The 21558-nt window shown below is 38.4% G+C and overlaps 1 protein-coding gene across 1 annotated transcript in view; it reads right to left on the reverse strand.

Moving 5' to 3' along the window:
* Positions 1-1129: 1129 nt before the first annotated feature.
* PPP1R42 (protein phosphatase 1 regulatory subunit 42) overlaps positions 1130-21558 on the reverse strand; it is a 33563-nt gene continuing 13134 nt past the window's right edge. The window contains 5 exon segments of the mRNA XM_087825174.1: positions 1130-1185; positions 1188-1213; positions 8328-8487; positions 9977-10108; positions 13867-13984. Coding sequence (XP_087681300.1) covers positions 1130-1185; positions 1188-1213; positions 8328-8487; positions 9977-10108; positions 13867-13984 — 492 coding nt within the window.

Genomic DNA, 21558 nt, shown 5'->3' on the forward strand with positions numbered 1-21558 from the left:
GGGGCCGGGGCCGGGGTTGGGGGGCCAGAGCCGAGTCTGGGCTCGTCGGGGGTCACCAGGGCGAGCCCGGGCGCCTTCCCCGCAGGCACGGAGCTGCGGCGGGCACGTTGTGTGGAGCGTGACCTTTAATTCTCTGAGGCAGAGTGGAGTGCGCCGCGGCGCGTAGCCTTTATTTCACCACAAGGTAAATGTTTCACTGTCCTAAGTAGTTAAAGCACGAGCCCCGACCCCGGTACTCCGTGGCTAGTTCGTGAGCCGCGTAGAGATGAACCCCACTTCCCTCGAACGCTCCCGCGGTCGGTGAAACTTCGGGAAATTACCCAAATCTGCGTAAAGGGCCCTGCGGTGGCAGGCGTTTCTCCCTTGGGCGCCGCACGTGCCTGATTTGGACGTAACATTCGTCCTGGCGCCGTCCCCCGGGGGAACTCGCTGACGCGTCGTGCACTCGGGACCCGCGGGAAGCGCGGTGCGGGCTCTGCGGGGCACCGGCCCCCGCCCCCCGCGGCGCCCCGCCCTCCGCGGCCTCCGCGCACCCCGGGCCCCTCGCCTCGGGAGGCACGTTTTCTAGCCTCTAATTAGTGTATCCTGGACCCTGCCTGCAATTCGAGGAGCAGGACCTTAAAAAGTCGTCTTTGGGGTGAAGCGGAACAAGGGTATCATTCGTGAAACTGCTCTTGCATGCGCGACGTAACTTCGCACTTTCCAAGAGTTTCGAACGGTAACGACCAGGTTCCGCCGCGTGACGGCGGTGGCCGCGCAGCCGCGCCCGCGCCGCGTGAGGGGTCAGAGGAACCCCGGCTCCGGCCGCGCGCCTCGGGACCCGCTGGGGCTGCACCTGGGCGCGAGCCGCGCGGCCGCCGCTGGTCCCAGAAGCCTCGCTTCCCGGCGAGAGCCTCCTCCTTTCCCAGTGAAGCACGCGTGGTGGGGAGGGAGCGCCGGGAAAGCCGCGTTCCGGGTGCAGTGAGGGAACAAGTGAAACCAGAACTGAAAGGCGTTTCTCTTATAACAAGACACCCTAAAGATACAAACCACAGGGGTGATGTTGCCTTGTCCGAAGGGGGGGGGGGGGGAGTCAAACGTTGCAGACTTCTTAGGGCTGAACGGATTCTTTTTTTTACAAACAAATTTTTTATACTTTTGGGTTACGGAGATGGTGAGGTTCATGTTTATAATTTTTTGTCACAACCTTTCAGATTCCTCCAGAGAGAGATTCCTGTTGGGGGGGGCGGGGGGGAGAACCCAGCGTTAAATTAGTTCAAAAATGAAAATTATCCAAAACAGGTCGCAAACATAGAATCTAGGACACAATAGCAATTAAAGGCTAATGATTAGTCACCAAACTGTGCAAATCTTTTCAGAATTTAAAGAAAGCGGAAGCAAAGATTCCACCCCCCACCCCCCCACCCCCCCCACCCCCCGCCAGGATAGGGAAGAATAGGAAAGTCTGAGTTGGGAGAGGTGTGAAATAAGCATAAGGGAGGGAAGGTGGGCCAGGTCTAGGGTGAGGCAAGTTAGGTGCCTAGGGCTCCTTAAATTGTGCACCCTCGGCATCTCGCCTCCTCACCCTAGCCCACCCTCAGGCGGAGTGCAGGAGGGGACACTACAGAGGCTAACAGTGGCTGGCCCCTGGCCAGCTACGCTGCCCAGGTCAGGTTCCAAAGGAAGTACTGATGTAACAAGTACAATCACAGCCAGCCACCCCCTTGCCCTATCTGCTGCCCTTCCAAGTAGGCTCCCTGAATCCGCTAATTCTGTTAGTCCTAATGCCTGCAAGAAACCAGTGTTTGCAGTTAAATCAAAAATAGAAGATGAAAGTCTTCAAATTTTCAACGTTATGTAAATTAGTAACAGATAACTTACTTAATTAACCCTTTATATGTGCTAAGTGCTTTACAAAAAGTACTATATTTTCCATTTAGTATTTACAAAAACACTTTGAGGATTTTACATTTTACAGTTGAGAAAGTAAGGCTCAGAAGGATTAAGTAATTTTTCCAAGGCCGCACAGCTAAATAAGTGGTGGAGACGGGATTTAAGCCAAGCAGACTGACCCTAATACTTGTGCTTTTTACCATACTATTTAATATTTGTAGAGTTCTTCATAATCTTCAAAATACTTTTTGAATCTATTATCTCAATAAAGAGCATACTTTAACTTGACTCCATATTAATAATCCAGATACTATTTTCATAGTAGATCATTCTTTGAAGTTCTTGTCTAGGACCCCGGAAAGCACATGGCTTTAGAGTGCTGTAAATTTTATTTCACAGGGTGTGGTGTAGGTCTTAAAAATGGTATTTGTCTTTTTTCTAAATATGTCAAATTACTTGCCATCTTAACTCACTGTCTTTATAATGTAAAATAATCACACAGCAGTGAAGAAAATATATCGATTAGTTATATATATGCATGCATATTATATCACAAAAGGTTTTATATAGTTGGTGCTTTTTTTCACTTTTCAACTATTTCCCTCGTTATTTAAGACATAATTTACATCAATTTATTCTTTTGAGTATATAGTTCAGTAAGTTTTGATAAACATGTATAGACATGTAACCACTACCACAGTAAAGATCTGTAATATGCCCCCTCTCCCCCCGCCAAATTCCTTTGTGCTTACGCTTTGTAGTCAAACCCTAGTCCTTGGCAACTAATGATCTGTTTTCTGTCTCTATGGTTTTGCCTTGCCACAATGTCTTAGAGTTATACAGTATGTAGCCCTTAAGTCTGGCTTCTTCAGTGAGTATAGGTTCATTTCACTTAGGAATAGGACTGCTAGGTATGGTAAGTATATGTGTAACTTTATAAGAATATGCAAAATATTTTCCAAAGCGGCTGTACTATTTTTGCATTCCCACCAGTAATGCATGAGAGTTCCAGTTGTTTCATATCCTTGCTAGCATTACCAGATTTTTAAAAATTTTACTTTAATAGATACTTTTTAAGAAAAAAAATTGAGCCCGGCTGGGCATGGCTCAGCGGTTGAGCATCAACCTAGGATCCAGGCGATCAGGGTTCGATTCCCCGTCAGGGCACATACCCTGTTGCGGGCTTGATCAACGACTCTCTCATCATTGATGTTTCTATCTCTCTCTCTCCCTCTCCTTTCCTCTCTCTGAAATCAATAAAGATATATTTTTTTAAAAAGAAAAAGAAAAAAAATTGATGCAAAATTTAAAAATCAGGTGATTTCACAGTCTAGATATCTTGCTTGCCAGCTAGTCTTATTTCTCAAGTTGAGCATATATACTTGGCTACATACATTGCTTTGGAGCCAAGTACTTGCAGCCACCTTAAGTTGGACATGTGCTCTCCAATTCACCTCATCAGCTTCTCTCATTTACTTTACCTGCCTGTACCTGAGGGAGTTTTTGAGACACCCTTGCAGAGTAGTTGAGAACTTGGCTTTTGGAGTCAGTGACCTGGATTCGAGTTCCAGCTCTGCCTCATGGCAATAATGTGGCTTGGGCTCCTTTGGGCCTTTCCAGGGCAAATTCATTTCCCCATCTATAAAATGGGGCTGATAGTACTATCTCAAAGGGTTCTACTTTTTTTTTTTTTTTTTAAATCCTCACCCATGGATATTTTTTCCATTGCTTTTCAGAGAGAGTGGAAAGGGGGAGAGAGAGAGAGAAAGAGAGAGAGAGACAGAGAAGAGGAGAGGGGAGAGAGAGGAGAGAAACATGGATGTGAGAGAGACACATTGACTGGTTGCCTCCCACATGGGGATCAAGCCTGCAACCAAGGCACCTGCCCTTGGCTGGAATCGAACCCGGGACCCTTCTGTCCGCGGATGATGCTCTAACCACTGAGCAAGACAGGCTAGGGCAGGGTTCTACTTTTAAAAAAAATTTGTTTAGGTAATGAAGGTTCACCTTCCAAAAGAGACATTTTAGACTGTAAAATAACTAATATAATTATCATAAATTAGATCTTACACGACTCTTGTTCACAGAGGAAGCCATTGACCTAGCTGAGACTAAAAGTCACAAAAGCTACCTTTGGACTGTTTTTAAAAACTTTTTTGCTTACCACAATTGCTTCTTTTTTTGAGGGGGTTGTGTCCTAATTTCAAAAAGGATCCTTTGAGAATTGCAAATCAAAATCTTAACATTATATCTATATTATTGATATGTATGAGCTTATTTTGCCTATAAAATTATTTAGACTGCAGTTGGGTTTAACACAGTACAATTAAAAGCGCTTAGGTAGGATCATCCCAGAGTTTTGTGACTAAAAATATTTTCTAAGTTTTAAAAATTCTTCTTGAAGCACATAGGAGATCTCTTGTTACAACTGTTTAAGCATAACCTTCACAGTGGTGAAAGCAAATTATTTTTACTGTTTTAACGTTCATTTTTAACTCACAGAAATCTAATGCTTTCATAGTCTAACTAAAGATAGTAGGTATTTTATATATTGTTAAATAACTGAACATTTCCTACGAATTATGGGTTCCAGGGATTCACATTCCTTAAAGGAATCTGAAACTAAGGGCATTCTCACACAGCTAGAAAGTTATTATTTTTCTTTAACAAAAGAGATGATTTGACTCTATTGACATTGCATAGGCTTGAAAGATAGTAAAATAATCAAGTACCAATATGCTTTTATCATTGCATAGCTCTGTACAGTATTCTCAGTGGATCTTATTTATAATGTATAAATGCATTTAATGTCTGTTTTTAAATTACTAAGGCTCAAGCACCTCCTAATGTTTGAAAAGAGAGGAAACATCTGTGACAAACACAGAAAGAAGCAATGTGTACATTTTTTGTTTAATACCATATATTATTTTTAATTGAACCGTGAAGGCATTTGTTCAGAATCAGCCTTTAAATAAAAAATAGTTTTGAAACTAATCTTTAATTAAAGTGTACATTGATAGTATCAAGTTCAGTTTGAGGGTCAAAAACAACGTCAATGAGTCTGACTTTTTCCTCCCTGTAGGGAAGGCAGGCTTGTGTAAATATACATGAGCACAGACTGCATGCATTTATAAAGGAGGTGGAAAACATTCCCCTGTCACTGCACAGATGTTGCTTCACTGGGTTCCACAAGGATACAGGCATAGCTCCCAATGTGTGGAATCTTAAAGGAGTGCAGGGCACATGCTTTTAGCATTTTGGAAGAAACACTCTAAGCTACTTTCCACCTCTGAGTAGGCTCCCCACTTGGAATATTAAATGTCGACCGTAGGCCACTTGTCCAGCGATTCTCCCCCTTAAGGTAATTAAGGGAAGGAGTTGCTTTAACCAACTTTTTAGAAACTGAAAATCTGTATGTTTGGGCTGAGTATTTTGTTTTTAACATTTTACCTACATTCTAGCTTTATTCTCATCTCTTAGCTTTACACTAAATTAGTAAAATGTTAGCAATAGGTACACCCTAAAAATCTAAATTAGTAAATGTTAGCAATAGGCACACCCTAAAAACCTATATCATGAGCTTAATGAAATTCCATCATATACTTGGCCACCTTGTTTTGTTTTGTTTTGTTAATCCTCACCAAAGGATATTTTTCCCACTGATTTTTAGAGGGGGGTGGATGGAGAGAGACAGACAGACAGAGAGAGAAACATTGATGTGAGAGAGACACGTCGTTGGGTTGCCTCCCGCGCCCACTGTAACCTGGCCCGAACGAACCTGCAACCCAGATACGTGCCCTTGACCCGGAATCGAACCTGCAACCCTTTGGTGTGCAGGTCGATGCTCTACTACTGAGCAACACTGGCCAGGGCTGTTCACCTTTTATATTAAAGAGAGGTAGAACTGATATTCCCATTTAACAAGACAAATCTTTTGTGATAACAAAGCAATATTTTTGTTTGTCCTCCATAAAAATGTCACCTGAGGAGCCTGGCTGGCATGGCTCAGTGCTTGTGCATTGACTTAGGAACCAGAAGGTCATGGTTCAATTCCCGTCAGGGCAAATACCCTGGATGTGGGCTTGATCCCCAGGGGGGGGCATGCAGGATGCAGCCAACCAGTGACTCATCATTGATGTTTCTCTCTCTCCCCCCCTTTCCCTTCCTCTCTCTGAAATCAATAAAAACATACTTTAAAAATGTCACCTGAGGAAATAAACATTTAAAATATTTTAGTAAGCCTTGGCTGGTTAGCTCAGTTAGTTAGAGTGTCGTCCCAGTACACCAAGGTTGCGGGTTCGATCCCCGGTCAGAGCACATATCAGAATCAACCAATGAATGCATAGATAAGTGGAACAACAAATCAATGTCTCTCTCTCTCTCTCCCCCCCCATTTCCTCCCTACCTCCCTCTCTCTAAAAAAAATCAATAAATAGAACATTAAAAAATAAAATAACATATTTATATAATATTTTTTCACATTATAAATCTGAAGACTCAGGATTGAACATAATCAACCTCACTAACAGTAGCAGTAAAAGAACATTCTTTATGTTCTTCTCACAGGAACCCCTCTATTCTGCTGGCTTCTTTCAGGGTAGCCTGTCTTAGTAGTACGTAGTAGTTAAAAATGCATTTAGCTTTGTATTGAGTGTTCCTAGTTAGGACAACGAGGACAGAGTGATTTATTTGCTGTTTTCATCAGTGTAGTCCTAGTGACTACAGCTTTGCTTGGGGCTACAAATATGTGGTATGTGTCACAGTTCACAACTGATCTTAGTGTGTGTGGCAGTGTATAGAGTTTACCAACATTGTTTTCTGAGGCTGTGTCCATTTTTATTGCTTTCTTTTCCATCTTGATGATATACTAGGAAGACCTTTCAAAATGGCTTGTCAAGACACAAAACTCAAGAACACTATTGTGGACTTGACACCAGTCGTGTAAATCTTTAAGAAACTATTGGGGTACTACGGACAAACTGGCTAAGGTTTTGATGGTAATCACAACGGACAGAAGCAGTAAAGCAAATTTTCACGCAGCTTCCAGTTTTTGTGCATGTATGTGTGTGAATGGGGAGGAGGCAAGACCAAAACTAGGACTCCTTTCTCCTCTCTCCAAATAAAGCATTTTCCAGACTCATAGGACCCTCTCTCTCTTAAACCTCCATCCCTGCAAGCCCAAGCCAGTCTTTAGGCAATGGAGGTCAGCCAGTGCAGCTGTGTTGTTCATGGGTCTTCTTCAGGTGGCTCCATTAAGGAATGGTAAGTCACCATCCCTTGATTGGACCCTGCAAAGAGGGTCTCATGACAAAGCCACCTGACCTTCAGCAGACAGTTCTTGAAAAAGGAAATCTATTCCAAAATATGTCCTTCCAAAGTATCTCCACTGCCTCTGATTACTTTCTCAATGAAATATGCTATTGCCCTTCATTATATTGTAATGGCTACTATTGGAAAGATCAATAGAGCAATCATTTTTTACTATAAATGAAAAAAAAGTTGAATAATTTATAGGATGTATTAAGATCTGGTTTACAGTGCCCACAGCATTTATCACACTATGCAGTAAATAGATCACATTTGACTCTCCAAGTAGCTTGTTGCAAGATCTTTGAGATCAGGACTATCTCATTGGAGTCTTTATATTCAGTATTGCCAGTGTATAACAGGTGCCTATTTGTTTTATGAATAAATGAAGTTATTTTCGGTTATGGCTTCTCTTTACATCAAAATAATATCTTTTAAAACCCTCAAAGTAATTTCCTTCTCATCAAGAGAGTTATAGCTGACTCACACAGAGCTAAATTATATATATACTCAAGGTTTAGAACAGTGATTTTTAAACTATTTTTTGGATCATAAGCCCCTTTGAGAATCTAATGAACTTCTGATGTCTCCTTCAGGGACACCAGATAACTTGGTTTGGAGAAGTGGTGAAAGTAGCCGGCCTCTCCGCTCCTTTCTGCCACCAGATGCCCTTGGTGTAGTCATCCACTCACTTAATGGACCTCCCATCATCAACTGGGCCTCAGGCTCCTTTGATATGATCCCTGCTCATTCAAGCATCTTTTCTGTTGCTCTGGGACTTCCCTGAGTTACATTCCCTAACTCAGTGTCGAGTCTAGTGACTTCTAGTTCTTCTTGAACCAACTCTTCCACCTCAATTTTGTAACTGTTTCGGCCGACCAACAATGAACTTTTTTTTTTGGTTGTGTTCGGGGGGAACAGTGCTTGACCAAGAAGAATTGAGAACAGTGAACTAGGAGAGACAGATGAAGGGCCTCTCTTCCTCTGTGTTGTTGACAGTGAGAATGTCCCATCTTCCCCAAAAAGACAAATCTCCAGGATGAGGGATAGAAGGGGTCAATGGGGGAAAAAGGGGGACATCTGTAATACTTCCAACAATAAAGATTTTTTAAAAAAGATAAACCTCACAAATATTTGAAAGAACCTACCTGGTCTCTTCAATAATTTTAGGGTTATCATCTTGGAAGCTTTCTGGAGATGTATTTTCATTAACAAAATATCTCTGTGCTTCAGATAAGAAGATTAATTTTGGCTTACCCACCTGTGGGTAATAAACAGGAACCAAGTGATGCATTGTTTCAAAGTTACCTGTAGCGTACAAAGAATTAAAAGCATTATGCATTGAAACTAATAATTAATTGTAAACATAGCATTAGACTATCTAAAATTACATTTTATGAAATGGAATTAAACAAAGTTAACTAGATCCACAGTAGAACCAATACAAAATTAATATCCAAGATAAAATATCATAGACTTTCATACATAAAAACCTACACAGAAAAGTTTATAGTCAATTCTCATAGACAAAATGGGTACACCAACATTAATGTAAATATTAGTTGCCCTTGCATTTTGCTTTTTTGAGTTTATTTTTTCAGAGTGTTTACTTTAGGGAATGGATTAGTCGTGTATAGTTTTTGGAATATGTTCATGCCTTTATTTTGGCTCTTAATATTCCACATATTTACAGGTCTTTCTCCCTTTCTAGCAGTGATTTCCGTTTAAGGAGGATCTGCCTTAATCAGTTTTGATTCTCAGGGGCTAGCATAGTCTGGGACATATCCAAGGTGCTCAATAAATGTTTATTAAGTGAATAAATTAGTGTTTCCATTGAATCACTACAAAAGTAAATACTAAAAGATATGCATATATTTTGGATTTTGTTAAAGTGATTTTGTTTTCAATTTTCAGTTATATAGTTATGTGGTTATATTTAGGACAAGATTTTTATTGTAAGATCCTTGGAAGTCATAGTCCTTATAATCTTAGCATATATCTCTAATATAGAACTCCAAATTTACATATAAGGCTATCAAAACTATGTAAAAGGTCAGGGAGTACAAAAATTACCCTCTTTCTAAGAATTCCTGTTACTTACAATGTATTTGGTTATACTGAGGTGTCTTTAAAAGGTTCATCTTAGCTCTTCTAAAGATCTGAAAGTATATTGTAGATTTTAAAATATATATTCTAGACTTTAATTCATGCTTTCTATTTCTCTTAGTAATAACAGAGCCTTTACATAAAGACCATAGCATTAGCTATTGGCCACATGCCTTAGGCATATTATAATCAAAATATGCAAGTGTTGTGCCATGTGCATAAGAAAGGGGACAGGTCACAGAGTATAGGCCACAGATGTGGTTGTGACACATTTCTATTTTCTATCCTGATGAAAAATGTAATTTTTGCACTGTTGCTAAAGAAATATACTGGTGACTTAGGTTTCATACTTCACATAGCTGGTTGTTGTTTCACCATTTACATAACTAATACCATACACTTTTGCCAGACATAAAAGTACACATTTCCCCCCGCCCGTAGGGCTCTCTGTTTACATAATTGACACAGTCATACTCAGTAGGAACCAAACACAGGTTTACCTGATAGTGGCTACCATTTTCAGGTATAAACATTACAGGTTAAATTTCCTAGGAATTGTAAATAAGTTTAAAAAAATCAAAAACCTTAAACAAAACCTAAGCAAAGCTTCATTTCATGGCATTTTTTTGTTGTTGAGTAGAATATTCCCTTGCTAGTAGATCGGTCGGCTAATGTATGGCAGTCCCCTTACTTAGGTATGAGTTACTTCCATCCTCTTTTTTACTGTTCCGCTTCTTGATGATTTTCTTGGCATCTTTGGATGCTTTCCAATTTATTAGAAATTGTCTTTCCATATTTTTAATTTCTTTTCCATCAAGACAGTCTAGATAAAAATATATATGTTAAAAAATACAATATATAAATGTTACTATATAGGTCAAATATATATATTTCTTGTTCAGGGACACACAAACTTGTTACACTATATGCTGAAATAAATAAATTTATTTTAAAAATATCTTATTTACACAATTTCTGTATTTTCAGGTTTTATTTATTTTTAATTTTTTTTCTGATTTAAGGAAGAATAGTGCTTATTATAAAGCACATGATAAAAAAATATAAAAAGGATCTGTAATTACTATCAATACCTCTCCTTCCCATCACTGACAAAGACAATCATTGTAAACATTTGATGTATGGTAACCCTTCTAGGGTCATACGTAAGTTATGTTGTTATTTTAAAAAACAAAAATGTCATACATAACAAAAATTAAATATTATCTATTTTAAATAATATTATGGTTATTCTTAGGAAAAAGCAAAACATTTTTATCTTAACGAGAACAAGAAATTTTATATATGTAACATGGTGTTTTAAAAACACATACATTAATAATGCTTATTATATCCTAGGACATAGGCTATATAATAGGAACAACCCACATAGCTGGCCTCTTGGTTCTATGAAGTGAGATTTCAGCTATCTTTACATTTTGTCCCTTTAATAAAGTTTTGAAAATTGATCATCTTAAATTATACAGATAATTTTTGTATGTTGTAAGATATTTGTAGAACACACACACAAAAAAACAAAAACGGAAAAAGAAAGCAAAATTAACATTTCCTGTTCTCCATAACTAGAAATAATAACTAAAAATCACTGATAACACTTTAGTATACTTCTGAGCATTTTTTTGTTTTCTATGTATGTATGTATATATATATGCATATTATATAAAATTGGAATTCTCTATTTATACAGCATTACAGCCTACTTTTTAATATTGTATTGTGAGCATTTTACTATATATTTTTTAAATTTGATTTTTAATCATTTTTTATAGTATTTTATTGTATATAGATATATTGTAAAATTATAGGATATTTTATATGACCTTTTTAATCACATGAATACAGGTGGCCTTCATTTAATGTACAGACTATATTTTCTAGCAAAATTTGCTTATATAGCAGTTTTAAAAATTAAATCTATATTTTCTCTCATCACCCATATAATCTACTAGATTCCAGAATGTAGAAAGGATGTAGTAACATTTTGGGGGTCATATTCTTACAGGGTAAAATGAAAATATCCTGATAAAATACTAATTGTACTCCTGAAAGTATTAACATTGCAACTTAAATATTATCTATAATATTGTTATACCCATAATTAAGTGATGAAACTGGAAATATAAACTAGAACCATAAACTCTGGAAGTATAAGTATTTCCACATCTTGTCTCTTGTACTTATTTTAACTGAATAATAGCACTTTCCGAATTATAATGTGAGAAATTGGCTAAATATTTTATCATCATACATCTTAGTACTTATAACTTTACATTAAAGGTCATTCTTTTACTCTCAGTTATCCCAACCGCTTGTATTTATTAATGTCTTTCAAGATCTGTTTTTATTAGTAATTATATAATTTATGAGTATATTTTTGGATGTGATATGTGTAAATCAGTATACTTTTAAAACATCTATTATAAGGACAAGGAAGAAAACCCATCTTTTACCATAATCTCATTTCCTATGTTGAAGTTCCATGCAAAGCTGAAGAATGACTAGACTATGCCTCAGTACCTCTGATTCATCTCACATTTAGCAGATGATCTCATTTGAGGATATTAGGTGTGCAGGTTGTTCAGGAGGGGATGCCGGGGATGGACACGAGATCAGAGACCTGTGAGATCTGTTTTAATGAGTTGCTTTCAACACAACATTTGCTTTCACTCATACTAAGTAAACCAAGTGTGTGGATTGTCACTCTATTTGGTCAAGACTGGGTTACTTACAAAACAGAAAATGGCTCCCTAGAGTTCTTTTTACTGGGACATATCAAACCAGGCCTCAATTAACATTGTGATTTTTTGGTTTTGTATTTAGGAAAAAGATGAAATTAAAATAAGACAAGTTAAATCAAAGAGAATTTGTTATATATGTATATATGCAAAGAAGAAAAGGACTGTGAGAACATAAACCAAAATCTAAACAGATTTATGGCAGGATTATGAATGATATTTTCTTTTCTATATTTTCTGCATTTTCTAGAAGAAATATGTATTAATTTTACAATAATAAAATATGTAATAGAAAAGAATATTTACTTTTTATAAACTTTGAATAAATTCTCTTTATTTGGAAACCAGTACACTTATCTCCATATCTTTTACACCATCACCTACGGTACTGTATCATGAGAAATGTTTCCAGAAATGGTTCATGAACATCGGAAGATTCTTAATTATCAAACATTAATTGTATTTACTTTACTTCCTAAGGAAAGTGGACTAATACAATTGTGTGCAGTGGGCAGAATGGGAAGAGATGGGCAGTTGGTGGTGGTGCATGGCAGGATCATCTGTAGAGCTTTAAAAAGTATACGACTGTTCTCTCCTACGCTTGGCTGGTGGGGTAAAGGTAGGCAGGGTAGCACCCTCACATATGTATAGTGAAAAACCGTATGCCCTCTGTCAATCCCTTCCTCCCCCAAGAGAATCACTGCACTAACATTATGATTGATCAAGGCTTGCTACAGGTGTGAGCTTTGAAATAGTTTGGCATACATTAGTTTTTATACCCATGTCACAGAAGTTCTGATACAGGAAACTGGTTCACGAATCTCCTTTGTGAGAGGGCCTTCATTGTCCCTCATTGGTTCCTATACTGGTCCATGTCCCCCATCCATATAGTGCATATCCAGGAATTTTATTATTTGTAAGGGTCTCATAAAGAACTCCCCACCCTGCTCTACTTTTGAATGAAAGGAACTCCTATATGTTTTTAGGGTACCATTTGGCAAGTGTCAGCAGTGAAAACCTTGGTCAATGCAAGAACTAAAGAGGCTCAGGATCTGCAGAGGATTTGTGCCCATGGAAATCTGACAAAAGGTGAGCAATTTTTACACACTTATGACTAACCATTTTTACACACTTATGACTAACCATTTTTATTGGTAACAGCTGTATTTTTTTTTTTAAAAGAAAGAGTATCTGCCCGGCCAGAGTGGTTCAGCAGTTGAACATCAACCTATGATCCAGGAGATGGAGGCTCAATTTCCGTCAGGTCACATGCCCAGATTTCGGGCTCCATCCCCAGTAGGGGGGTGTGCAGGAGGCAGCCAATTAATGACTCTCTCATCATTGATGTTTCTATCTCTCTCTCCCCCTCTCTCTGAAATCAATAAAGACATATTTTTAAAAAGATAATAATTAAGAAAGAGTATCTGGTACTTCAATTAATTATTTCTGAACAGATTTTTTTATGCTTTGTTTCTCAATTTTAACTTTTGCTATTATTAAAAATATATTGAACTTAAAGTTGACCTTTTTGAACTGCCTTTTTAAGTTGAATTTATTGGGGTGGCATTGGTTAATAAAATTATATAGGTTTCAGGTGTACAATTCTACAATACATCATCTGTATTGTGTGTTCACCACCCCAAGTCAAATCTCCTCCCATCGCCATTTATCTCCCCTGTACCCTATTCTACCTCCCCCCATAAAGTTGACTATTTTTGTAGATCCAGATGCCATATTATATTTCTGAGGGCTTGCTGATAAATTAACTAAAAAGTGAACCAGGTCTCTTTTTCTAAGAAAATTATATTAACATAGTATAAATGTGTACCCAGTGATTTGGAGACCAGTATCAATCTGTCTCTGTATTTTGGTTTGAGACAAACAGGATTTCCTTTTAGATCCATTTTCCACAGCTTCATCAACTTGTTCAGTAAAAATTCCAAATCCTATAATTGTAGAAGAAAAAGACAAAATATTTCATAATTATCAGTATTTTATATTCAGATAACCATTTATAAAGGAAATTAATGCTTTTTGTGGAATTCTAGCTCAGTGCCAGCTACTTAGAAGGTATACAATAAATGATTTTTGGATAAAATGGTTTATATACTAATCATAGAGGAGTGCTAAAGAGAAGGCAAAAAGTGAGGTCCTGAGTTGGGGGCATGGAGCTGTTCTTTGTGATAGCCCTTAAATAGGCCCAACCTGCAGTTCAGAAAAAAACTTTCATCCCTCTGGCCATCCCTCCTGCAGAAGATGCCTTATTCTTAGTGGAGCTTGTAGAAGTTTCCAGATTAAGTCAATTAAGGAGTAGTGAGTAAGCAGTCCATTGGCATTGCAAGCCATATATATTTGCTTTTTATTTTATAAAGAATGAATATTAATTTTAAAAATCTGTAAAAAGGGAAAATAGAAAAAAATCACTTCCACGCTTATCACTCAAAGATCATTTTCAATATGTTGGCAAATATTCTTTTTTGAGCATAGGGAATTCTTTTTTAATCGTCATGTGTGTACAGTTTTGTTTTATGTATATCATAAACATTGGTGTTTTTATAGTTACAAGAAAATCAGCTAATTGATATTTCAAGAAGTAACTAAGTTATTCCATGGTCTACAATCTAAGTGAATTTGAGAAAAAGATTAATAGCATTTAAGAATCAGTTCTCTCAGTTCGCCCTCTTTACCTCCTCTCTCTCCCAATCAGGGCTCTTCTTTTTCCATTTCTACTACCCTTTTCTCCAATGCCTTGTTTTTTGCCATTCCTTTCCTTGCTTTCTCCCCTTCCTCATTTTTAAATATGTATATTTTATTTTAGCTATTTAATGGAAGTGAAATATACTTGGAGTATTATATGTGCCCCAAAGTTTGGTTTTTAATTTTTAAAATCAGATAAGTTTAATCTGTAATTAATTACTCAAAATAAGCAATGCAAAAACTGTTTTTCTACTCTATAGCCTTCAATTGATTTTTAAAAATTCAATAGCTATAGGCAAAAAAGAAAAGAAAGGCCCTAGCTGGTTTGGCTCAGTGGTTAGAGCGTCGGCCCTTGGACTGAAAGGTCCCAGGTTTGATTCTGGCCAAGGGAACGTACCTTGGTTACAGGCTCAGTCTCCACAGGCAACCAATTGATGTGTCTCTCTCACATTGATGTTTCTCTCTCTCTCTCTCTCTTCCACTCTCTCTGAAAAGCGATGGATAAAATATTCTCAGGTGAGGATTAAAAAAAATAATAAAGGAAAGGAAAACTACCTTTAATAGGGAAAAAACATTACTTTAAAGTAAATTGTTTGCTGCTGATAAAAATAAGTGTGATAATTAATTCTGTGGAGAGCTTTCTGGTTTTCAGAGCTCTGCCAGACATGTGATCTTGTACATATCTAGGGGGACTGCTCCTTAGAATATGGTGGTGAGCAATGCAAAGTTAATTCCAGCAGGTAGCAGCACACAAGCACCTATGGGTCTTCCATTTGTTTTCCTCTATCCAAGACCAAAATTATCATAGGGTTTAAGGGAAAATTAGGAAATAAGAATTATAGATTAATTCATACATGGTCTTAATTGCAAACCTGGAAGTAATTGACCATACATTGCCTGGTATTTTTACTCCTGTATCATTTCCTTACATTCAAAGCTTGATGCCTCTCAGCCTAGTAGATCTATTTAACCTATATGTACCTTCCATCTTATTTTTTGTTTGCTCCATGTTTATTGTTGCTTAGACATTTCATTTTTTCATTTTTGGAAAAATTGCTTATAAGACTGCATTTACTCTTTAGATTTTAGAAGACTTTTTTTTTTACTTGAAGCTTTGACATCCATTCCCTTCTACATATTGAAAATCTCTACAAAACTCTCTCATATCATGACGGTAACACATTTGGGATATGCAGATATGCACCTGCATCTACATGAAGAATGCTATCTTTGGGGAATAATTACAAGGACAACTGGGTGTCTGGGACCCACTGCAGAGTACCTAGGAGGTCCCTTAATCTTCCTGAGACTGAAGTTTTCCTACACAAAGTGGTAAAAGTATTTCCAGTTCTGCCTACTTTATTATTCAACAAAACACTTATTGAATCATGGGCTAACTTCTGTAGACTCTAAGGTATCCAAATAAATAAAGTGAAAAATAGGAATTGTTAAAAAAAAAAAAAAAAAAAAAATTCAGGCAATCCCAAACTTCCTGGCACTGCAGCTTACTGTTTGACCTTAGGCAAGCCTGTGTCCTCATTTATAAAGTGAGGATAATTAGGATTAGTTGCCATAGCATGTAATGCCTGAACAAAGCAGGTAATAATAAATGGGTTAATTCTTTGCCTCTTTGCCTATCCTTCCACCCCTCAGCTAATTTCTTTCTCTTAATTTTGGTCACCAGAGAACAAAAATTGTTTAAGAAAGAATAAGCTTCTGACCCATTGTCAAGTAGTTGACTTATAGGGAAGCTATCTTCAAAAGTTATAACTTCATCCTTCAGTCCTGAGCCCTGGATTATGCTCTCTCTCTCCAGCATTTGTTAAACAGCCACAATTATCTTATTTTATGTGAGAGTTTCTTTGTATTTCTCTTAGTCTAAAACCCTCTAAGGAAGGAATTGTGCATTGCATTTTTTAGTGTTGAATACGCTGCCTCATCATCCAAAAGTTAATAATAACAGTAAGAAAACTTCACATTTATATAGATAAAAGTCCTGTAGAGTTTTGTTAATTGTTCCTCACTTGATAAATGACCCTCGACATACTCCCTCCAGTGCATGTTTATTTAAGACTAAACTAATCCTGTGCTGAAATATGATTACCCTTTGGATACGCTCTGGTTGTTCATTGCCTTCCTGTCTTTAATAAAATGCTTTCACTTTCCTGCTCTTCAATAAGTTACTAAAGGGAGCAGACACTTTTCTGGTCAGTCTCTGTTTGATAAATGATCATGTCATGCTATCACTTAGAGGAGTGCTGCAAAATCCCGAGGAGCCAATTCTGTTTCCCATGCAGGGTTGGCGCTGAGCTCCTGTGTGGACGCCTGCAGCACTGGCAATGCTCCCTCTACAATTAATGATGGCCACTGATGAACCTGTATTTGACCAGCATGCTCCAATCTTTATCGGAAACGTCTGGCCCAACTGTCCTAACTAAATCTAAGGATAGCCATTTGTCATCCTCCTGACTACCTGTCATCATCTGCCTGAGAAAAATCTATAATTTTTGGCTTGTTTCTGACTAAACTGTGGAGTAAATAAATTTATCTTCGGGTTACTCTGCTTGTCAGGATCAATATTGAGCGGAGGTTGAATAAATTAGAAACTGGAAAAACATGACAGGCCATATTGGTTTGTTCGTTTGTGTCTTATAAATCAAATATTTAGTTTATATAAGAGCCAAACTAGGTCAAATTTTTTATTTCCACTATCCATTGTGAAGATGCTTTACCTCATGCTGAATGGTCATCAAAAAACCAATGAAGTAAATCACTAATATATCTGACTGTGAGATGAACTTTTCAGATAATTTTATTTATTTAGCAAATTTTGCAGACATAAAAACTGTAGGTATAAATTTTAAAAAATTTTTTGTTCTCTTATGTTTTTATACATTTTTGTAACCATGATATTTATTTGACTTAATAGTGTCAGCAAGCTATATGTTGACCCTATTGAAGTTCATGGCTCATTCAACTACTTGGAGATACGCAAAAGTTTTATTGTAAATGACTAAAGTATTTAATATCTTAATACATTGATGCTTATCTATTTAAAGGAGCTACAGAAAAAAATGGAAACAAATTTTAACCAAAAGTTAATGTCATTTAAGTGAGAGCCTTGTGAGTTGAAAGGAGTTCCTAAACTATGGCCTAACCTCTCTTTTCCTCCTCAGGGGTTGACTTTGCCACCAGTTTTATTGGGGAGAACTGGGTCATCTGCCCATAGAGTTTTCTCTTTTATCTGCCTTTGGTCTCACATTTCCTTTTCCTTCCCTCCTTCCCATTTTTCTCAACCAAGAAAGAGTTCCAAATTAATTGGTTCTCTCCATCCCTTCCCCCTTTCCACAGGCCGCCTCCTCTTGGGGTCTTCTTTCTCTTGCATTTCCATTTCCAATCTCTCCCTCTCTTCTTGCTTTTATCCTCTTACTGACCACCACTACACTTCTTGAAAGAGTATTCCACACCAGTGCTTCTCAAACTTTATGTGCTTAAGAATCACCTAGGGTTCTTATTTAAATGCAGGTTCTCATTTGTTAGGTCTGGGGCAGAAGCTGAGATTCTGCATTCCTGAGAATGATTCTCTGGTCCTAGGACCACATAGGCCACTGCCTCTGCTCCCTCAGTCACTGGGCACTCCTGCAGCCTGGGGCTTCTGAACAGCACTTCTAACCTCAGCGCTTATCACCTTATCACATTGCCAATCTCGGACTTTTTCAGTCTGTCCTATAGAGCACTTTCCCTACTGACTGCTCCTTTCATGGCTTTGTGATTCCACATTCTTCAGGCTCCTTGGATCTTTCATGAACCTCTGACCCCACAAGTAAAAGCCCTCTGACTATAGGAATCCCTAATGTATAAACAGGCTGTTTTTTGAAAGTTGCTTTTGAGAACGGAGAATACATCTCATAAAAAAAAAAACACAGTGCTATACCTGGCAACTGTTGCCTGAATAGGGGATAAAACAACCTATTTAATAGAGGGAAGAAACCCAAAGACTGTGTGGTGATGGTGCTATAAGACCTCCCCATAATGCTTCATATGCTTCACCAAGTGTCCCAAGTACTAGCACTCCCTCTAGGGAGCAGGAGCAAGTGTGGGATCAATTCACTTTCTTCCTTTTCTATAGTCTACATTTATTCCATTTGGTGTTCTTTTTTCCCCTTCTCTGGACCACAGCAGAATGTAATATCATGGCTAGAAAAATGTTTTTCTCTTGTAACCCACTATATTCATTTAAATGCAGACACTTTGCAAAAAAAAGAATGTCCATGTTGATGACAATAGTAAAACATTTATTACACCAAGGAAGGAACGGTCATCTATACATAAGAACAACAACCAGATTTTGTGGACGCCACATTAAGCATTTCAGCACACTCCTCCCACATCTAGGCAATCCCATGCACAATGGCAGTTTCAGTGACCGCTTAACCACATCCTACTGTCTACTGAGCTGTGGCCTCTACATCCAGTTGTCTACCTGATATTTTCTATGGAACATTTTAAAGGCACCTCAAAATTCACCAAAATTCATGATCTCCCTCTTCCCCAAACCTGATTCTTGAGCTCCCTATTTTCCATTGTGCAAGGCAAAAAAACCCTGACTCTTAACTTCTCCCACTACTACATTCCTTATATCACCACCAAGTCCGGTCCACTTTACTTCCTTAACACTCTAGTCTGTTCATTCACTTCATTTTTACCCCAACCCGATACAAGTTTTCATCATCTCTCACTTCCTAACTAGTCTGGCCTCTTCCAAGCTGTACTCCACACTGTAGCCATGCTGATCTTTTCAAAATGCTAATCTATAATTACTTCACTCCTGGCTTAAACACCTTTAGTGGATCCCCATGTTCTTAGGATGAAGACAAACCTCTCTATCATGACTTATGCAACTTCTACCCACCAATTTATTTGCATTATGGTTCACTTTCACTCTCTCTGCTTCCTGTCCTCCATTTTTGCCAAGCTCTCACCTGCCTCAGGGCCTTTGCACATGCTATTCTGTTTACCTGGTAAGCCCTTGACTTCTCTCAGAGAGCAGCTCAGCAATTCCTTCTGAAGGGAATCTGTTACTGAGTTCTCTAACTAAGGCAAATCACACTATTATAGGTTCTCAGAGCCACATACTTCCACTGTGTTGTACTAGTCACAGGTGCATTTTTACATTTGTTTTTACCTGATTATGTGCTTAATGTTTCTCTTCCTCTCCATGCTGAGAGCTCTTCAGGACCAGGGATTGTATCTGTTTTTGCTCACTATTGTCTCCCCAATTGTCTAGCAAGTGTTGCCACGTGGCAGGTGTTTTGAATGGATGGATAAGAAGAAATGAATGAATACATGGACAAATGGATCTGAGGTTAGGAGCAGGACAGGAATTATACAGGAGAAATTATATGGAATCATTTTGAAAAATTTGCTTGGAGGGGCTGCATACATGGAAAGAGAAAGGCTGGATTTCTCTTCTCTTCTTTCATTTCCCCCTCTATTCCTACACTATCCTCACTTCCCCCTCTGCTGCCCCAGTTCTCTGCCTGGGGCCAGCTTTGGACTAGGGAATAGGAGAGATGAGGGTAAGGTTAGAGGATCTTGGGGCAAGTTGTCCTTGGAAGCTTTAGGTCTGTAGAAGTGAGAGGGAAGGGAATGAAATCCAAGACATCAGGAAAGACAGAAGCCACTTGGCCACCCAACTTTTTCCAGGTCCTTATCCTGTGCCTCCACCTCTAATGGAGCCACCCCCCTGCAGCTCTAGGCTAGGGCATGGGCATTGTTTGGGAATGACTCTGTTTCCTAGTGACCCGCTTCTCTCTTTTCTTTTTCCTTTTCTTATTCCTTCCACAGAGCTCCAGTGTTTCAGTTGTCATGGCAGTACTTTCCCTTGTTAACTGTGTTCCTTTTAATTTTTCTTAAGTATCTTTCTCACTGCTCAAACCAGAATCTTTATCGGAAGATTCAAAATTATTTAACCATCCAAGGGACTATTATTTTTTCATTATCTTATTTCATGTATTTTTTGTAGATGCATTTGAGGAACCTATGGTTGTTCATATCAAAGCAGCTGCTCCAAATGCTAAAAACCTTGGATAATTATAGTGGTTTTGTGAGGAGTCTCTAATGATGTCTACTCCCCCCCCCCCCCCCCCCGCCTGTGGCGCAAAGCTGTCTATTGCTGAAGTCTCTTAGGATGGATGTCAGTGACCTTATGTATGGCATGTTGAGCTTTCTCTCCCATGGCACAGGATTCAATGTCAGCAGCTTCTGGGCAACTTCAATCAATGAGCATAAAAAATGGAAAAATTAAAGCCAAAAAATGGAGACCTGGCCCCAAGAATACATACAGGGAAACAAGTTAATATTATGATGCTAAACTTCAACATGTCCTTTGACTAAGCCTTCAGAGGATGATGTAAAATGGGCCACAAAAGCACATTTCAAGTGAACCTTGGGCAAGTCAATATTCAGACACCCCAGAAGGCATTTTTAATTGCTTGTGTCTTCTTGAAGGAAGTAAAAGAACTTGAGATTTCATCCTTACTCCCTGGATATCTTCTCTAAGCAACTTTGGCATATGCCAATCTCTGGAACTTGCTGAATGGTTTGCATTCCTTCCGTAGATAGTTGGATATTTTTCATTGTTTCTGTATTCATCCATTCTACAAACACGCAGCAGGTGCCTGCTGTGTATCAGGCACTGGGCTGAGCTCTAGAGAATCCTGAAAGCAACAAAAATTCCTTGCTCCTAAAGGCTCTCAGGCTAATGGGGGATATGGTGATATGCAATAACAGAATTATATTAACCAGTTGTTCCTTACCAACC

Source organism: Miniopterus natalensis, chromosome 16 (genome assembly GCF_054644295.1).
Source record: "Miniopterus natalensis isolate mMinNat1 chromosome 16, mMinNat1.hap1, whole genome shotgun sequence".
NCBI classification, from domain to species: Eukaryota; Metazoa; Chordata; class Mammalia; order Chiroptera; family Miniopteridae; genus Miniopterus; species Miniopterus natalensis.